At 49.3% G+C, this 14,662-nt stretch overlaps 1 protein-coding gene across 8 annotated transcripts in view; it reads left to right on the top strand.

Moving 5' to 3' along the window:
- Positions 1-14,662, top strand: part of PDE1C (phosphodiesterase 1C) — a gene marked incomplete at its 3' end in the record, with an annotated part of 257,690 nt that overhangs the window by 92,274 nt on the left and 150,754 nt on the right. Inside the window, exons 1-2 of one of the 8 annotated variants that reach the window (XM_084896862.1) lie at positions 1,850-2,296; positions 2,829-2,931. The exons of 4 other annotated variants lie outside the window; for them this stretch is intronic. In XM_084896862.1, the coding sequence (XP_084752988.1) occupies positions 2,831-2,931 (101 nt within the window). In that variant the 5' untranslated portion in view covers positions 1,850-2,296; positions 2,829-2,830. Of the gene's footprint in view, positions 1-1,849; positions 2,297-2,375; positions 2,932-14,662 lie in introns of those variants that run through there. 3 more of the 8 variants (XM_084896861.1, XM_084896859.1, XM_084896858.1) reach the window with 3 other exon arrangements.

Genomic DNA, 14,662 nt, shown 5'->3' with positions numbered 1-14,662 from the left:
TTTCTTAAAGAATATTTTTTGTCCTCCCTTTCGGATGAGCTTGATTACAGTGAAAGGCTACCCCCTTCGCTTTTCTTCCCAAATTTGCTTTTCTCTGACTGAATCAAAAGCCCACTAACGCCAGGAAAAGTCACAGGCATGGTGTGGGCAGGAAGACTGACGTCATCATGGTCACTCCCTCCTATCTTTTCACGTAGTTAAGTATGAATTAGGCAATAAGCATCTCTCTCTCTGACAATTCCTTCCCCAAGTATCTCCAGGTAACCCAGAGACTCACAAAGGTGGGCCAGACATAAGAAAACCTTCCTGGCCCTAGCCGGTTTGACTCAGTGGATAGAACGTCAGCCTGTGGGCTGAAAGGCCCCGGGTTCGATTCTGGTCAAGGGCACATGCTCGGGTTTCGGGCTCGATCCCTAGTTGGGGGCATGTAGGAGGCAGCCAGTCAATGATTATCTCTCATCATTGATTTTTTCTCTCTCTCTCTCCCTCTCCTGTCCTCTCTGAAATCAATTAAAAATATATTTTAAAAAATCTTTCTGCCTACACTCTTCACTTTAAAGGTGTGGAAAATGGGATCCCGTGATGGGGACAAACTTGTATGGGATAAGGTCATGGGCCTTCATAAGGTCATGTGGTCTTTGCCAGTCTAGTTCATGTGCGATTGGGTGTAGGTAAGCCCCTAGCACTTCAGTTTTCTTACTGATACCCTGGGGTGATAATCACAGTGTTGGCCTCAGGGTGCTGTGGACCCTGAGAACAGTGCTGGGACCACACGGAGTTCTGTCACGTGTGAGCTATCATCATTGTTACCACACTTCCCGGTCCAGGCAGAGGTAGTCCAAGGTGCGCAGTCGGGCCCGAACCCTTTGGGGACCTGCCTCCGTCTTGCACTCCCCAAACAAATTGCTAAAATAATCTCTTCTGCCAACATCTCTTCCTCTCCTCCAGGTGACTGTCCCCTGTGGGTGACATGGATGGCAGCTGGTTTTATTCAGGGAAATGGGTTTCACGTTCATATGTGGGCTGCTTACTGCCTGGTAGGGACGCCTGAACGCCGTGACAATGTGTGTGCTTCCAGAAACCCTTCATTGAGGTGGCTCCAGGTTGGTGGCCCGTGAGGGTGCGAGTCCTTTTCCATCAGAAAGGTCTGTCACCTCCCCTTGAGGAAGGCGCCTTCTCCATTAGAGAGGGCGGGCTAGCCATGCCATTCCCCTCACCCTGACCTCTGATTCCCTGAAAGTGGATGGCGGCTACCACATGGGTGACACTTAGGATTTAGACGCTCTGATCTTATTCCTTCATCCGGGTCCCTGCACGGGACTGAACCTGTGCCTCACCTTTAAGTTTGTCTTGTGTTGGAGAAGCAGGAGAATGTCTGCTAGTAAGAAAGAGACAGCTAGGAGGACCCCCACCTGCACAGGGGAAGGAGGGTTAAGGAATCTCAGGTGTGCCCTGGCTACATTTACCAGGGGTCTGACCACCAGTTCTGTGGTGTCAGGGCTGCCATCCTGTGAGCACCCATGGGGTCTTTTTCTGCCTTGGGTCCCGTTAATCCCCCTCCCAACCTCCAACCTGGTCCCCCCTGTCAGAGCTTCCCCTTCAATGACATTGACCCAGGAGGACATGGCAGCGAGCTGCAGCTTTGTGGAGCCAAAACTCTTCTGGTCTCAGCACCTGCCCCATCACCCACCGAGGAGATGCGGCATTGACCAGCAGCCACTTCTCCTTACTGCTGGTTTATCTTGAGAGAGAGAGAGAGAGAGAGAGAGAGAGAGAGAGAGAGAGAGAGAGAGAGAGAGAGAGAGAGAGAGAGAGAGAGAGAGAGAGGACTTTGTAAGTGGGATGTGTGGTTACTTTAGTTCCCATGAACTGCTCTGATCATTTAAAATGGAACTGGCTCCGGGCGGCTTGTGAGTGAGCGCTGGCCGTGAACGAGAGTCCCCCGGGTACCCACCCCTCCGACCCTCGACCCTCGCAGCCGCCGCTGTGCCCCCCCAGCCGCCGGGAGCACCCAGATCCCTCTTCGCTCGCTAGGATCTCCGCGCCCGGTCCCTGCTCCTCCTCCAGGGCGAGCTTCCGGAGCCCGGACGCACCCGTGGGGTCCCCGGCATATGCGGGCCCCGGGGCGCGAGGCTGGAGCCCGGCGTGCGCCCTGCGGACCGCGGTGCCCGGCGCCCCGCTCCCTCCGCGCCCGCGGGTGCCGGACCGGACGCCAGCCCGGGGGCCGGGCCCGGGGCGCTGACGGACGACTTTGCCCAGTTGTCCGTGTTCTCGCTCGTCAGCAGGGCGGCTGCTGGTGAGTGAGAGCCGCGGCGAGGGGGCGCCGGGGAGCGGGGCGCGGGGCGGGGCGGGGGCGCCGGGCCGGGGCGCAGGGCGGAGCCGGGGGAGTGGGGTGCCGGGGGAGTGGGGTGCCGGGCTCCGGTCAGACCGCCGGCCGGCCTCCCGCCAGCTCCCCCTGCTCACCCCCCTCCCCGCTCTCCCTCCCCACTTTCCCCCTGTTCGCCTCCTCTCCTCCCCACCTGGCCCGCCCTCTCCCCGCCAGTCCTTCAGCTGCCACACCGATTGCTCCGGGGGCTTTGTTTAAAAAATATATGCATCTCCAGCCGGACCCCAGGCGCTTTCTTCCTGAGTTGGGAGCATATCCCCTGGCCATGGCTGCTTACCCGAGCTGCCAGCCCCCGGGGCACCCCGGCCTGGGGTAGCCCGCCATCCCAACCCTCTTTAAGGCTGGGTTTGGGGGGCACAGACAGGGGAGCGCACGGAGCAAGGGGCAGGCTCGGAGGGGCAGCCCCAACTCTCTGAGCCTCACTCCCCCTGCTAACCTGCAGCCATGGAGTCCCCGACCAAGGAGATTGAAGAATTTGAGAGCAACTCTCTGAAATACTTGCAGCCGGAACAGATCGAGAAAATCTGGCTCCGGCTCCGAGGGCTGTAAGTACAGCGATTTCCTTGTCTTGCCCCCTTTCCCTCTCCCGTCAGCATTTCCCCACAGGCCGGGCTCCCCAAGGCTCCCAGGGACTCCGCAGGGCCCTCTCACACAGCTCAGAAGTTCCACAACTGCTTCTCTGAATTACAGTCACTGCCGCCTTCCTTCAGACCTGTCTTCCTGACTTCCAACGCCTGGCTGTTTCCAAGCCACTCTTTCTCTGGGGGAAGGAGACGGGTCTTTAGGTTTCTGTTGTAGCAGCTCAGTCCCCACAGTGATGTTTCTGGTCCTTTTTGCCAGTGGGAGGGGCGCGGGGAGAGTGTGGGGACTCAGGTCACAGACTTTTATTTTTTAATCACAGGAAGCATTTTCTCTGCAGAGTGCTTGCAGACACCTTGGCAGGAGGTCCCAGAACTGAACAATAGTTCAACCTCCACATGCATTGGGGCTGCCAAACTCTCTTCTCCCTGGTCCCAGCCTAGTTCAACTTCCGGCCTTTCCCCAGGCTTCTTTCTGGCAGGGAAATGGCCAGGGAAAGGAAGGGTTATTTTGGAGAATTTGGGGGCCAGCGGCAATATTGGATTTCCTAGTAGCCTGTGAACAGCCAGGTAGGGGGTTTGCTTTCCGTACAGTGGCCCCAGGCTTCTCGTTGGACTGGTAGATAAAATCTCTGCATTTCATTCACTTCTTTGGGCGCTGTCTGGTTTCGAGAACCGAGGAGTGGGGTCCTGAGAATATGGGGTGTCTTCTGGGAAGCAGTTTCATAAGCTCTAGTGGTGGCTGTATGTCTACAGCCTGCTTCTCAGGTGGCCGGACAGGTCCCAAAGACAGCTTCCTTAATGACCAGAAACGCTGCATCGGGCATTTGGCATCAGATGTGTAGGGCTGTTTAAAAGAAAAAGTTTTCTTCATGTACATTCTCTAGGCAGTGGGGGACCCTGGAAGTTAGAAAGCACCAACAAAAGCCCAAACAAAACAAATAAAAAAGGCAGGGATCGCCGAAATCGGTTTGGCTCAGCAGATAGAGTATTGGCCTGCGGACGGAAGGGTCCTAGGTTTGATTCCAGTCAAGGGCATGTACCTTGGTTGTGGGCACATCCCCAGTTGGGGCTGTGCAGGAGGCAGCTGATCGGTGTTTCTCTCTCATCGATGTTTCTAACTCTATCCTTCTTTCTCTCGGGGGTGGGGGTGGGGTGGGGAGGAGGCAGGGATCCCGTGAGTTCCATCTTAGGGAGGTCGTGTCCCAACTGGGCTATTTGAAAGTGAAGCCAAAGGCAGTCTGTTTCTTTAAGGGGGGGGTCCCTATTTAAAGAGCAATTTATAAAAGCCCTTCCTTCAGCAATCTCAATGAGCTTCACTGCTATTGCTCTAAATGGGAAACCAGGCCAAACAACAGGGCATGGGGGGGGGGGGGCGGGGAAGGGGAGAGCATCTGGCTGCTGCAAGCAGCGGCTGCAACTTATTTGGAAATTCTCTTTCTGGCTGGCAGGCTGTCCTGACGGCGGAGGCACAGGCGACAGCGCCTGGGTCTGAGCGGTGTTTACAGTAAGCTCATGTCATGCGGAACGAACATGGCATCTGATCGTATTTTGGTGCACACAGAAAGTGTGTTGTATCCACAAAGCCCTGGTCCAAGGTATACAGTGTCTGAGTGTGGTCACGCCGGGCCTCCTAGCCATCCCTGGTGGAGGGACTCCCGCCCTCAGAAGCTGCTTCTTCTGGCTGCTCCTCAGTTCACACCACCTCCTTCCAGCTACTCCGGCTGGAGAGAGCGTTTGGCGATTCAGCCAGGTTGGGGGGCGGGGGGACCCTGTGCCATAGAGCTCGCTTGTAGCGTTCTCTGTGTCATGACTGTTAGGCTTCTCTCCCCAAGGCACTGGTGTGATGTTATCCGAATGTTTGTTTGCTAGTCTCTCACATCTCCTCAGCATCCAGTGTCATTAAACATAAAAGGTGTGGGTGGATTGGTTCTTCTACAAATGTAGGGTTTGGAACCCTCTCTTTACCCTTCCTACCGAAACGCCCTGCGATCGTGGGAGCTCTGCCACTTCCCTTTCTACGTTATGGAAAGGGCATGTGCCTATTGTTATTATGACATACATAATATATATTTTCTTTTTACTACAATTATGGTTCTTACTATGGTTTTTTTTTTTTTTTTTTTTTAAAGAAACATAACAGTAGCGCTATAATAAGCTGCTAAAGACTCTGGAAACCAAAACACATGCTTGTTTATACAACTCTAAATAACACTTTTGCAGCTCACAAAATAGAAGCCCCAGAGGAGGGAAGTGTGTGTTTGTCCACACAACAGACTTTCAGTGAGAAAAGGGAAGCTGCTCTGCCAACATTTTAGGGAGACCCAGGAGCCACAGTTGGATTTTCATATCAATTGGTTGCCATGACACCCTTCTAGAAAGGGCTTTGAGGGGACCACAGGTAGTCAGGGGTTCATTTCTGCTGGTCTGAGAACTGCCAAGTCCAGGGCTTGATCACCTTGTGTGTGGACCATTCAGTGGTATCTGTCTCCTTCTTGTCACTATCTGCCTTGCTGAACCGGTTGTTGAATTTGTCATCTCCTCCCTTAATCCTGTACATTCCTTGGGGTCAGACACTTGTGTGTCTTGCTCACTGTGGCACCTCCAGTGACTAGAACAGGGTTTGCCACATAGTAGGTGCTCAGCCAAAAGGTGATGACAGGGGCATAAAGGCCTAAGTGTGAACTTTTAATATTAGAAATGAAGGTAATATATAATTGGCCATGTGACTTAGTAAGACGATATTCCACGAGCTGGAGGGGAGGCAGGTTTTATTGACACCGTTAACCATGTTGGGCACTGACATCTAAACTGAGGTGGGTCTGGGCAGGATGTGGCAAAGCCACGGCCCAAGGCTGAAGCCCACTCTTGTGGGTGCCCAGGTTCTGTCTTAGCGTCCCCTTCTCTGTCCCCTTTTCTGCACTGGCCAGGAGTGGGCTCTCCAGCAGCAAGAGGCTTGCTGAGGCTGTCGTCTGCCAAGGATGCCCGGTGTAGGAGGATGCAGGAGACAAGCCTCTACGTTACAACCCCGCCCCCCCATGCCTTCTTTTACTCTTCATTTTCTTCAATCTGAATACCGTATACTTCATCTTATTTATTATGTCTGTTATCTTCCTCCTGCAACTAGAACATAAGCTCCCTGAGGACAGAGGGTTGCATGGCCTGCTTTGGTCATTGGTGCAGCCCCAGTGCCTATGATTCTACCTGGGTTGCAGTAAATTATTATATCAATGAGGATTGAAACCTGTGGTTGTTTCCCATGTTTGTCGAGGAAAGACTTAGAGAAAGCTCTCAGCCTAGCCCTGTGGCAGCATCAGCTTCCTAGCAGCGCATTGGGTATTGGAAATGGGAATTTTGAACGCCGTCTGCCCCAGCTGAGATGACAACACCCTGCCGGCTTAGGTGTTTACTCTCCTGATGACTGTCACTTCCCCGCACACAGGCACTCAGAGGCCCGCTACCATCCTGGTGCTGTGGTCCTCAGTCTCCCTCTGCAGCTCCCAGCCCCACATCCACACGCTCCCACGTGTCCAACGGGAAAGGCGAAAACCCTGCACACCTGAGCTTTCTGAATCGCCTCTCTCAGAGGATGCTGCTCTCCGACGTTTTGGGGAGGAGCCTCTTTGTTTTTCTGTCAACCTCCGTTGTAGGAGTGGGTGGAATTTTTAAGAGCCCCTCTCCCCCCGCATGGCTGTTTTGCTCTGGAATCTTCCAGGCAGGGAACATAGGATAACGACTGCATTTTATTCCTCTGGTGACGTGGGGGAGCTTCAGGCTGCTTGGGTTTGAATCATGACTTGTACCTTGGGCCCTGCCCGGGAGTTTTCCTTTGGCCAGCCTGATGTAGGAGGACATAAAGCAAAGAATAGGTTCCGGGTCTCACCTCCCCCTTGGCAAGCTCACAATTGTAATGAAGCTGGCCAGGGTTCATTTTGCCCACCTAAGAGGTAGCCAGTGGAAGATGCTTTATGCTTATGCAACGCTCTTAAGATGATGAAGTTTTCCCCCTCCTAGGGCCTCAGTAGTCTTACAAATATACAGGGTGGTATTGGTTACTAGGGACTATTGTTTTTATCTAACCAGCAAGCTCCCCAGTCTCCCCCTTATTATGGGAATAAACCCTTTCTCCCCCACCCCTCCACTCCACTCTGGGCAGGGACAGGTCTTGCCTCATCTTTTAGATCCGAGGCCATAGCAGCAGGAAGCCATGGCAGGTCTGTAGGGATGGATGTGAGAGATTTTCAGCAGGGATACTCAATAGGACTTGGACATGGGAATGAGGAGGGAAGGAGAATGTAGGATGACTCCCAGGTGTTTAGCTCACATCCCCAGGTGCTGTTTACTTAGATCAGGATCACTGAGGTGGGAACAAGTTTGCAGGTTTGGTTGTGGGTGGGAGCAGAATGAATGGAGAGTAGAGGTCATGACCTCAGTTTGGGACATATGGAGTGTGAGGGGCCTACAGGTGTCCTGGAGGAGTTGTGGGGGCATGAGCAGTTGAATAAGTGGGCCTGGAGATGAAAGGTCTGGATTAGAGATGTAATGTACAGCCCCCAAAATATGAAGAAAAATATATACATGTATATGTGTGTGTGTGTGTGTGTGTGTGTGTGTGTGTGTCTGAATGATGCTAAATTAGTATTCCTATAAATTTTAGAAGTAGAGAACAGTTTAGTGTGATCCTCCCTAAATAATCTGACATGAGGTTCCAGAAGACACAATTCATGTTTTTATTTATTTATTTATTTATTTATTTATTTATTTATTTATTTTTTACCTTTTCACATGTATATAGAATATACAAACTCATGTATATTTCTCACTGCCATTTACTTGTTCAACATATGGGCAAGGCCAGTTAGCAGTCAATGTACATTGCTTTGCTTGGAACCTTTATATTGGCTGCTTGGTGTCATGTCCACAAATACGGATTTGGAGCAGAAACCGAAACCTGAGGGGCAGGCAGAGTCATTTCCAGGATTCCAAGGGCAGAAAGAGACCATGGCCCAAGAAGCCAGACAGAATCAGGCTCTTGTCATGGACCTTCAAGCAGAGAATTCACTGAAGCAACTCTTTTGATAATTAGAAGTTAAAAACCTACCCATCTCCTAAACCCAAGGATAAGTCTGTGAAGAGTGACATTTTGTCTTCAACCTCTGGATTTCTCTCCGCTTTCACAGAGCTGTCACAGATAGGAAGACGTATTTTTGTTTTCAGCTTTTCTCATTGATGTTTATCTAACCAGGAGCCAGGCTCCCGGGAAGGTCACAAAACGTCTTCTCCATTTCCACCCACACAAGTTCTGCTGCGCTTATTACATAGCAAGTAGCCCTAACTAGAGGGAAAGTCATTTATGCAAAAAAGTACTCCTTGGACTTCTACAAGGGTGACATTTACTTTTTTTTCTCTAAAAACTTACTGGTTTTTTTTTCTTTCCCCCTCACTGGTACCACTGATTAGTTCATCGCCCAGCTTTCAGTAATAGATTTTTAGCTAGAGGGAAATGTGGTGTTTGGTCTGTTTAAAACATCTTGTTTTCCAGAGGAAGGGATCCCAATTGGGGGCCCGTTAGACAGTAATCTGAGTGCTAAAATTTTTAACCCAGGCCCAGGAGAGAAGCAGGCATGAACGGGAGCTTTGGATTTCTGTGTCTGGCCAGCTGTCTGCAGACACATGAGGGGGCTTGGGCGGGAGAGCAGAATGGAAAAGGAGTAGATTGGCCTTCCTGGGGGGAGCTGCTGATGGGGTTGTGTAGTTTGGATGGAACCTCCTCCTCAAAGGTTTCTCCTCTTTCCACTGCGCAGCCAGCACTAGACAGAGACACGTTTGCTTCCAGGAGTAAGTTAAAAATTGATCATCTTATTTACGGCTCTGTTTCAGGTGAGCATTCTCTCATTCATCAGACGCGCCATCCTCGCCCCTAAACCACACTGTCAAAGGCCTCCTTCATTTGTTCCATCGCATCCCTTTTGGTTAGACTCAGTGGATAGAGCATCGGTCTGCAGACTGAAAGGTCCCAGGTTTGATTCCGGTTTGTCTGAATCTTATGCTTTGGGAATCTCTGCCCTTGAACATGAGCTTCCTTTTGTAAGTGGCTGAGAGGGTGTGAGGACCAGTTCCCCCAGTGGAAAACCTAGCGGAAAAATTCTTAAGAAAATGCAAACAGAAACAGCCCTTTCCTAACTATTGGGTTATTCCAGGTGAAAGAGAGTTTATGCCATCTCATTATTTTTTAAATTTTGTCTTTGGATCTTGGGCCAAGCAGGAAAATATAATCATTGCCCACTTAAAAAAATCTGTAGCATCAGTTAAGAACTATTTGGACTAGTAAGAGAAAGGCGGTTCTTGTTTCTCTAGTATCTTCTTAACCCCCTCGTGCTCCCCCCCCACCAAAAAAAAAAAAAAAAAAAAAAAAAAAAGAAAAAATAGTCTGCTGGAAAATGCCGGCAGACTATATAAATCTATATAGATTTATATAGATTTATATAGATTTTCTCACTGTCATTTACTTGTTCAAAATATGGGAAAGGCCATCAGACAATCAATATACACAGCTTTGCAAGTCTAGGCTTTAACATCCGTGTCCTGGGAATGAAATCACTGGTTGGAATAAAAGAAACACACAAGGACCTTGCATTCTCAGCAACATGGAGAGTCGTTCATACACATTATTCCGTAGAAGTTTCTAGAGGTATCCAGTTCTGCTCAGCCTGCATCCCATATGCCAGTGAAAAACAAAACCAGAGGATCAGATGATCGTGCAGCCCCTCTCTCATTTCACGGGTATTTGTGGCATTTTATCTCCGTGCACTTTCCCATGAGCGAGCCACATGTGACCTGCACTTGTGTGATTGTGTAGCTATCCCTGCCAGTCTTGCTGTGTTCTTTGTCTGAGTCTGTCCTCCAATTTCCTCTCCCTCGAGGGAACCGAGGGCTGAGAACCCAAATTCCCAAAGCTGTCATGCATCTGCAGCAGTAGTGACCTCAGTAAGGAAGGATGGAGACAGGATCTGGTGGGATCTGGGACCGAGCGAGTCATCATCCCACAGGAAACCCGGAGGGCTCTCTAGGCAGCGTTGGCTTTCTCATGCTGCCCGTGTATAGTTGTTCCATATTCAACATCCCCTACCAGGAACCCTTCCTGGGCCCAGCTGGGAGGTGTCTTGCTGTGGACTTAGAAACTGAACACAAGTTTTGGATTTTCTAAGCCAGCTTGTTTGAATATTAAGCCTATTTATAAACCTCATGATTGCAGCACCCATATGGCTCTTCCTCAAAGCTACGCGCTTTTAAGAAGTGAAAGACTGCCAGGCGCTTCGTAATTTCACATCAATGCCTAATTGACTCTCACGTGTCCAGCTATCAGGACTGGTTCCCATCATCTGTGTGCCTCGGGAGTGTGGGAAACCTCCCTGTGGGTGTGCCCAGCACTTTGAGAACTCCTAGCCATCAGAAAGCTAACCAAGCCCCCCAGAACCATCCTTTCTCCCACCTCATGGCTGTATTTTTGCTGTTTCCTTGTTCTCTACTCTGCCCCCAGGCAGGTCCAAGTTTACTGTGGACAGAATCCTTCCTGATGCTGGCTCAGTTTCATCTTTCTCTCCCTGATTGAGGACAGTAGAGGTAACATGAAATTCAGGGTCTAGAAGTTTCTGCTGGTTGACAGCCATGGAGAGCTTTGGGGACCTTTTAAAATATTGGGGGTCAGTGCTCTTTGCTGTTCGATGATTTCAGTATCCACTTGTTAGAATGTGATCTGAAGCCTTCGAGGGTTAATTTCCAAGTTTGTCACTTTGTCTGTACATGAATGTGCACATGTACACGTGAACACATATACATGTGCACACATACTGTGCACACCCCATTTAATACTTCTTGGGAAATCCACAATTTCCTAGAATAACTTAAGCAGACATTGATTTTCAATGAAGACCAGGAGTTTTAATTTGCTTGCAAAATTAAGTGGATACGGGCCAGTCAATAACTCTTGTCATAGCACCTGTGATCTCAGCCCGGCTTACAACTTTTGGAGGATGCTTAGGGATTCCCTGTAAGCAATTCACAGGGGTTTCGTTTTTAGGTTCTTGTTGGTGAAAAGGACCTTTGTTGAAAGATAATTTTAGACATTCCTAAGGATTAGGATGGTGTTCAGTTTTTAAACACCCACTTTCACTTTCTTTTTTTCCTGCCATCAGAGTGATGGCCTACTTTGTCAAATTAGGGGGAAATGTCAAAGTAGAGGAAAGTGTGTGGTTTTGCTCAGGTACCTGGGGCCACTGGTGGGTGGGTGCAGGGGACAGGAGGCAGCTGGGCAGGGTTTCAGCTCCTCCTCTTAGCAGGACTGAGGTTAGCACCCACTTCCTTTGCGATTCAAGTATTCTAAGATAGGGAGAGTTGGGAGATTTAAATTTTCCAGTTTTAAAACCAATCTTCGACATGTTTTCTTTACCTTTCAAATCAATGAATGACTTTTTTTCAAAAACAAAAGTTGGAAACTGATTAAATTACCACACCGTTATTGTTTTTTCAGTACTGTTGTTAATATAATCGCCGACTTGATTGTGACGTGAACTGGGTACCCAGCTCTGTGCCCAGTGCAAATAGGTAGATTCATTTTCCCATTCAGCTCTCACCCCACCTTGTGGAGCAGGTATGATTGTTACCCACGTGTCCAGTTGAGGAGACTGGTGGTTGGGAACGTGATGAAATTGCTAAAATTCCCGTGGCTTATTGGACACAAAAAAATTGGAGAAGGGGTTTGAGCTCAGGCAAGAGATCTGAAGCATTGTGCTATTATGCTTCTCCTTAAAACAGACAAACAATGCTATGCCTGTGTGTGTGTGTGTGTGTGTGTGTGTGTGCATATGTGCACACTTGTGCCTATGTGTGAAGGGCAGGGACCCTTCTGGGTATAGTTTGGAAGGCACTGCTCTGGGCCTCCATGGATGGGGTTTTCAGCCTGGACCCGTCAAGATGACCTGTCTTCTGCTTGGCCCAGCTGCTGCCCTCTCTCCATTCCTCCCCCACCCTCTACCCCAATCTTGCTGGCTCCCATAGCACAGCAGCTCCCATTCATTCTCTCCTTTCTCCATCAGCTCCAGCTGGCTCCACGAATCTTGAGAGTAGTGATGCATTGCTCCAAGTTTCAAAATCATTACCCATCGAGAGTAAGTTTGAAACACCCAAACAGACCATGTGAAAACACTCCCTCATCTTTCAGGGCGTGGGCCAGGGGTAGATTCTGTTGACGTTTTTTAAAAACAAAAGGCTGAAAATAAATTGGCTTCTTTTCCAGCTCATTTCCTGAGTTTGGATGGAAAGAACCCATTATGTCCTAATGTTGTTGGTTTTGTTCGTTTTTGGTTTTGTTTGATTTTTTTCTCGTGTCTGTGTTTCCTCCTGGCATCCTTCAGCTTCTTTGCCTAATATCACCAGTTTTCTTTGAAGGCCTCAGAGTTAGCTTTTGGTCTGAACTACTTTAAGGTTCTGAATCTTTAGATAATTACTTAACCTCTCTGAGCCTCATTGCCACCCGTATGTGAGATGCACCTCCCAGGACCTGTAGGAGGTCAAAGGAGGAACTTCACAGTCTCGAGCTCCCAGCCTTCTCTCATCACTTCCCTCCTGTGTGGGAGATGCCTCACTGCTTGGGAATCCTCAGCAAACAGGGGACATCAGTAGAAAGAAAGCATTTGGGGATCAATTTCTTGATAAACTCATTCATTCTACAACAATATAATGAGCATCTGGCATCTGCCAAGCACTGAGTCTGGCAAGAGAGAAACTCTAGCAGGTTCCGGACAAGTCATCATTCTTGCCACCAGCATAACAGATCATAACCTCCCAGAGTGACAAATGCAGTGACACTGAAAGAGGCATTTCCGTGTTTGGGAGGCCCTGGAAGGTTCTCAGGAGGAAGTGATGTCTCAGCTGAGAACTGAAGGATGAGAAGGGCTCCGTCTGGCCTCACAGGTCTTACTAGGCACGCTGATCTGTGAGTAGGATCTTCAGTAGAGTGATCTCCATGGACTTGCATTTTTTTCTCTGCGTTAAGTGCTGACCTTTCAACTCCTGCATAGGATGAGGCTGTTCAGATTGGGCCTATCTTGATTTGGGAGCTATGGGTGTCTAAATGGGGCAAGATGGGGAGGGAGACTTCCAGGGTCTGGGAAGCCAAGAATGCATCTCTGGAGGGGTGGAGTGAGTGGCAGGAAGGGGAGCTGGACTGAAAAGCAGATTTGGTCTCTCTTTTGGTCTCCTAAATGCATGACCCATACTTTGATAGGTGTGAATGGCAGGTGCAAATGACTCTGCTGTTTGGCCAATGGGCATTTGTTGTGTACCAAGCACGTGCAAGGCCTTGGGATAGACATAGAGATCCATCTACCAGCATCCCTGACTTCAAGAGGCTCAAAACAAGGGGCAAAGGGACCTACACTTTCTAGAAAGCCCTTAATGTGGCAGGCATAGTATCTGGCAAATCCAGTCCATTATGTCCTCTGAGATCATTCCTTCTACATGATAGATGTGGAGAATAAAGCTTGATTTTGTGTAGAGCATGCTTGGGGTCTCTTAGCTAGGGAGGAGGGGACATGGAGTTTTGAATCAGGTCTGTCACATTCCAGAGCCCTCTTGTCTTTCCTCATAAGCAAAGATGAGACAGGCAATGCAAGTGGTCACCTCTTTTCCCAGGTATCACCTTTTAAAAAGATAAGTATAAATGCTATGACCTTTGAAAACTTTGTCCTAGGCACTTTGCAGCCTTATTACCTGCTATTTCCCTCCATGTCTGATTGGGTTGAACTGGGTGGGCTGGTTTGAGGCTCCCAGGTGTGCCTCCCTACCTGATTGCCTACTACCAACCTATTTCTCCTTGTTGAACTGCCCCATCAATCTAGTCTACCCGCTTCCTAAAGCTTCCTTAGCCAACCCTTGTATTGGTTATGATCACAAAACAATACTTGAGGTACCTGTCTTAACTTCCTTTTTTAGAATTCAAATTCTTTCAGAGAGCGGAACTTGGAGTTATTATGAGGATTATTGATGTATGTTAAGTGCCTCTTACTGGTAGGTGTGGAAAATGGAAGCTATTCGCTCCCAGCATTGCCTTTGTACAGTGCTTGGCAAATGCTGGGATAATTCTGTGGAAGCCAAGAGCAAAAGTTGCCTTCTTCCGGCCTCTGAAGGCACCCTCTGCTGATAGAGCTAGTTGGGCTTCTGGGTAGAAGCCAGCGGTGTCCATCGGGTGTTTCTTCCCCCTTCGCTTTGATCCTTGCACTCTCAATGGGTTATTTTCTGTTCCTGCGAAAGACTCCTCAGTCCAGTTCATTTGATAGCAGTTCTAACGAGGATCATGGGCCAAGGCACACCCACAGCTCACTATGCTTTGTGCTTGTAGATGAACCCTCTGCCCTTGGCTACTGCCTAGAGAGTGTGAGTGATAGGTCAGTGGCGATAGGGTCCATGTATGAGAAAGTGGATGGTCAGCGCACATTCATCACAGCTTTTGGAGGGAACGCAGGGCACTGCTTTAGTACAGGGATGCAGTGGGGAAGCTTACAAAGAATCTGCCTTCGGGGAGCCGATATTCGGAAGGTTATCACTCATTTCTCACCACCAGCTCCTGAGAGAGGTGCTCTGATTATTCCTACTCTATAGCTACATAGTTAGCTGGCTCTTCTCCCGATTTATATGATCT

Source organism: Pipistrellus hanaki (genome assembly GCF_964339955.1).
Source record: "Pipistrellus hanaki genome assembly, chromosome: 10".
NCBI lineage: Eukaryota > Metazoa > Chordata > Mammalia > Chiroptera > Vespertilionidae > Pipistrellus > Pipistrellus hanaki.
The sequence above is the reverse complement of the archived record's forward strand: the minus strand, read 5'-3'. Positions and strand labels throughout refer to the sequence as shown.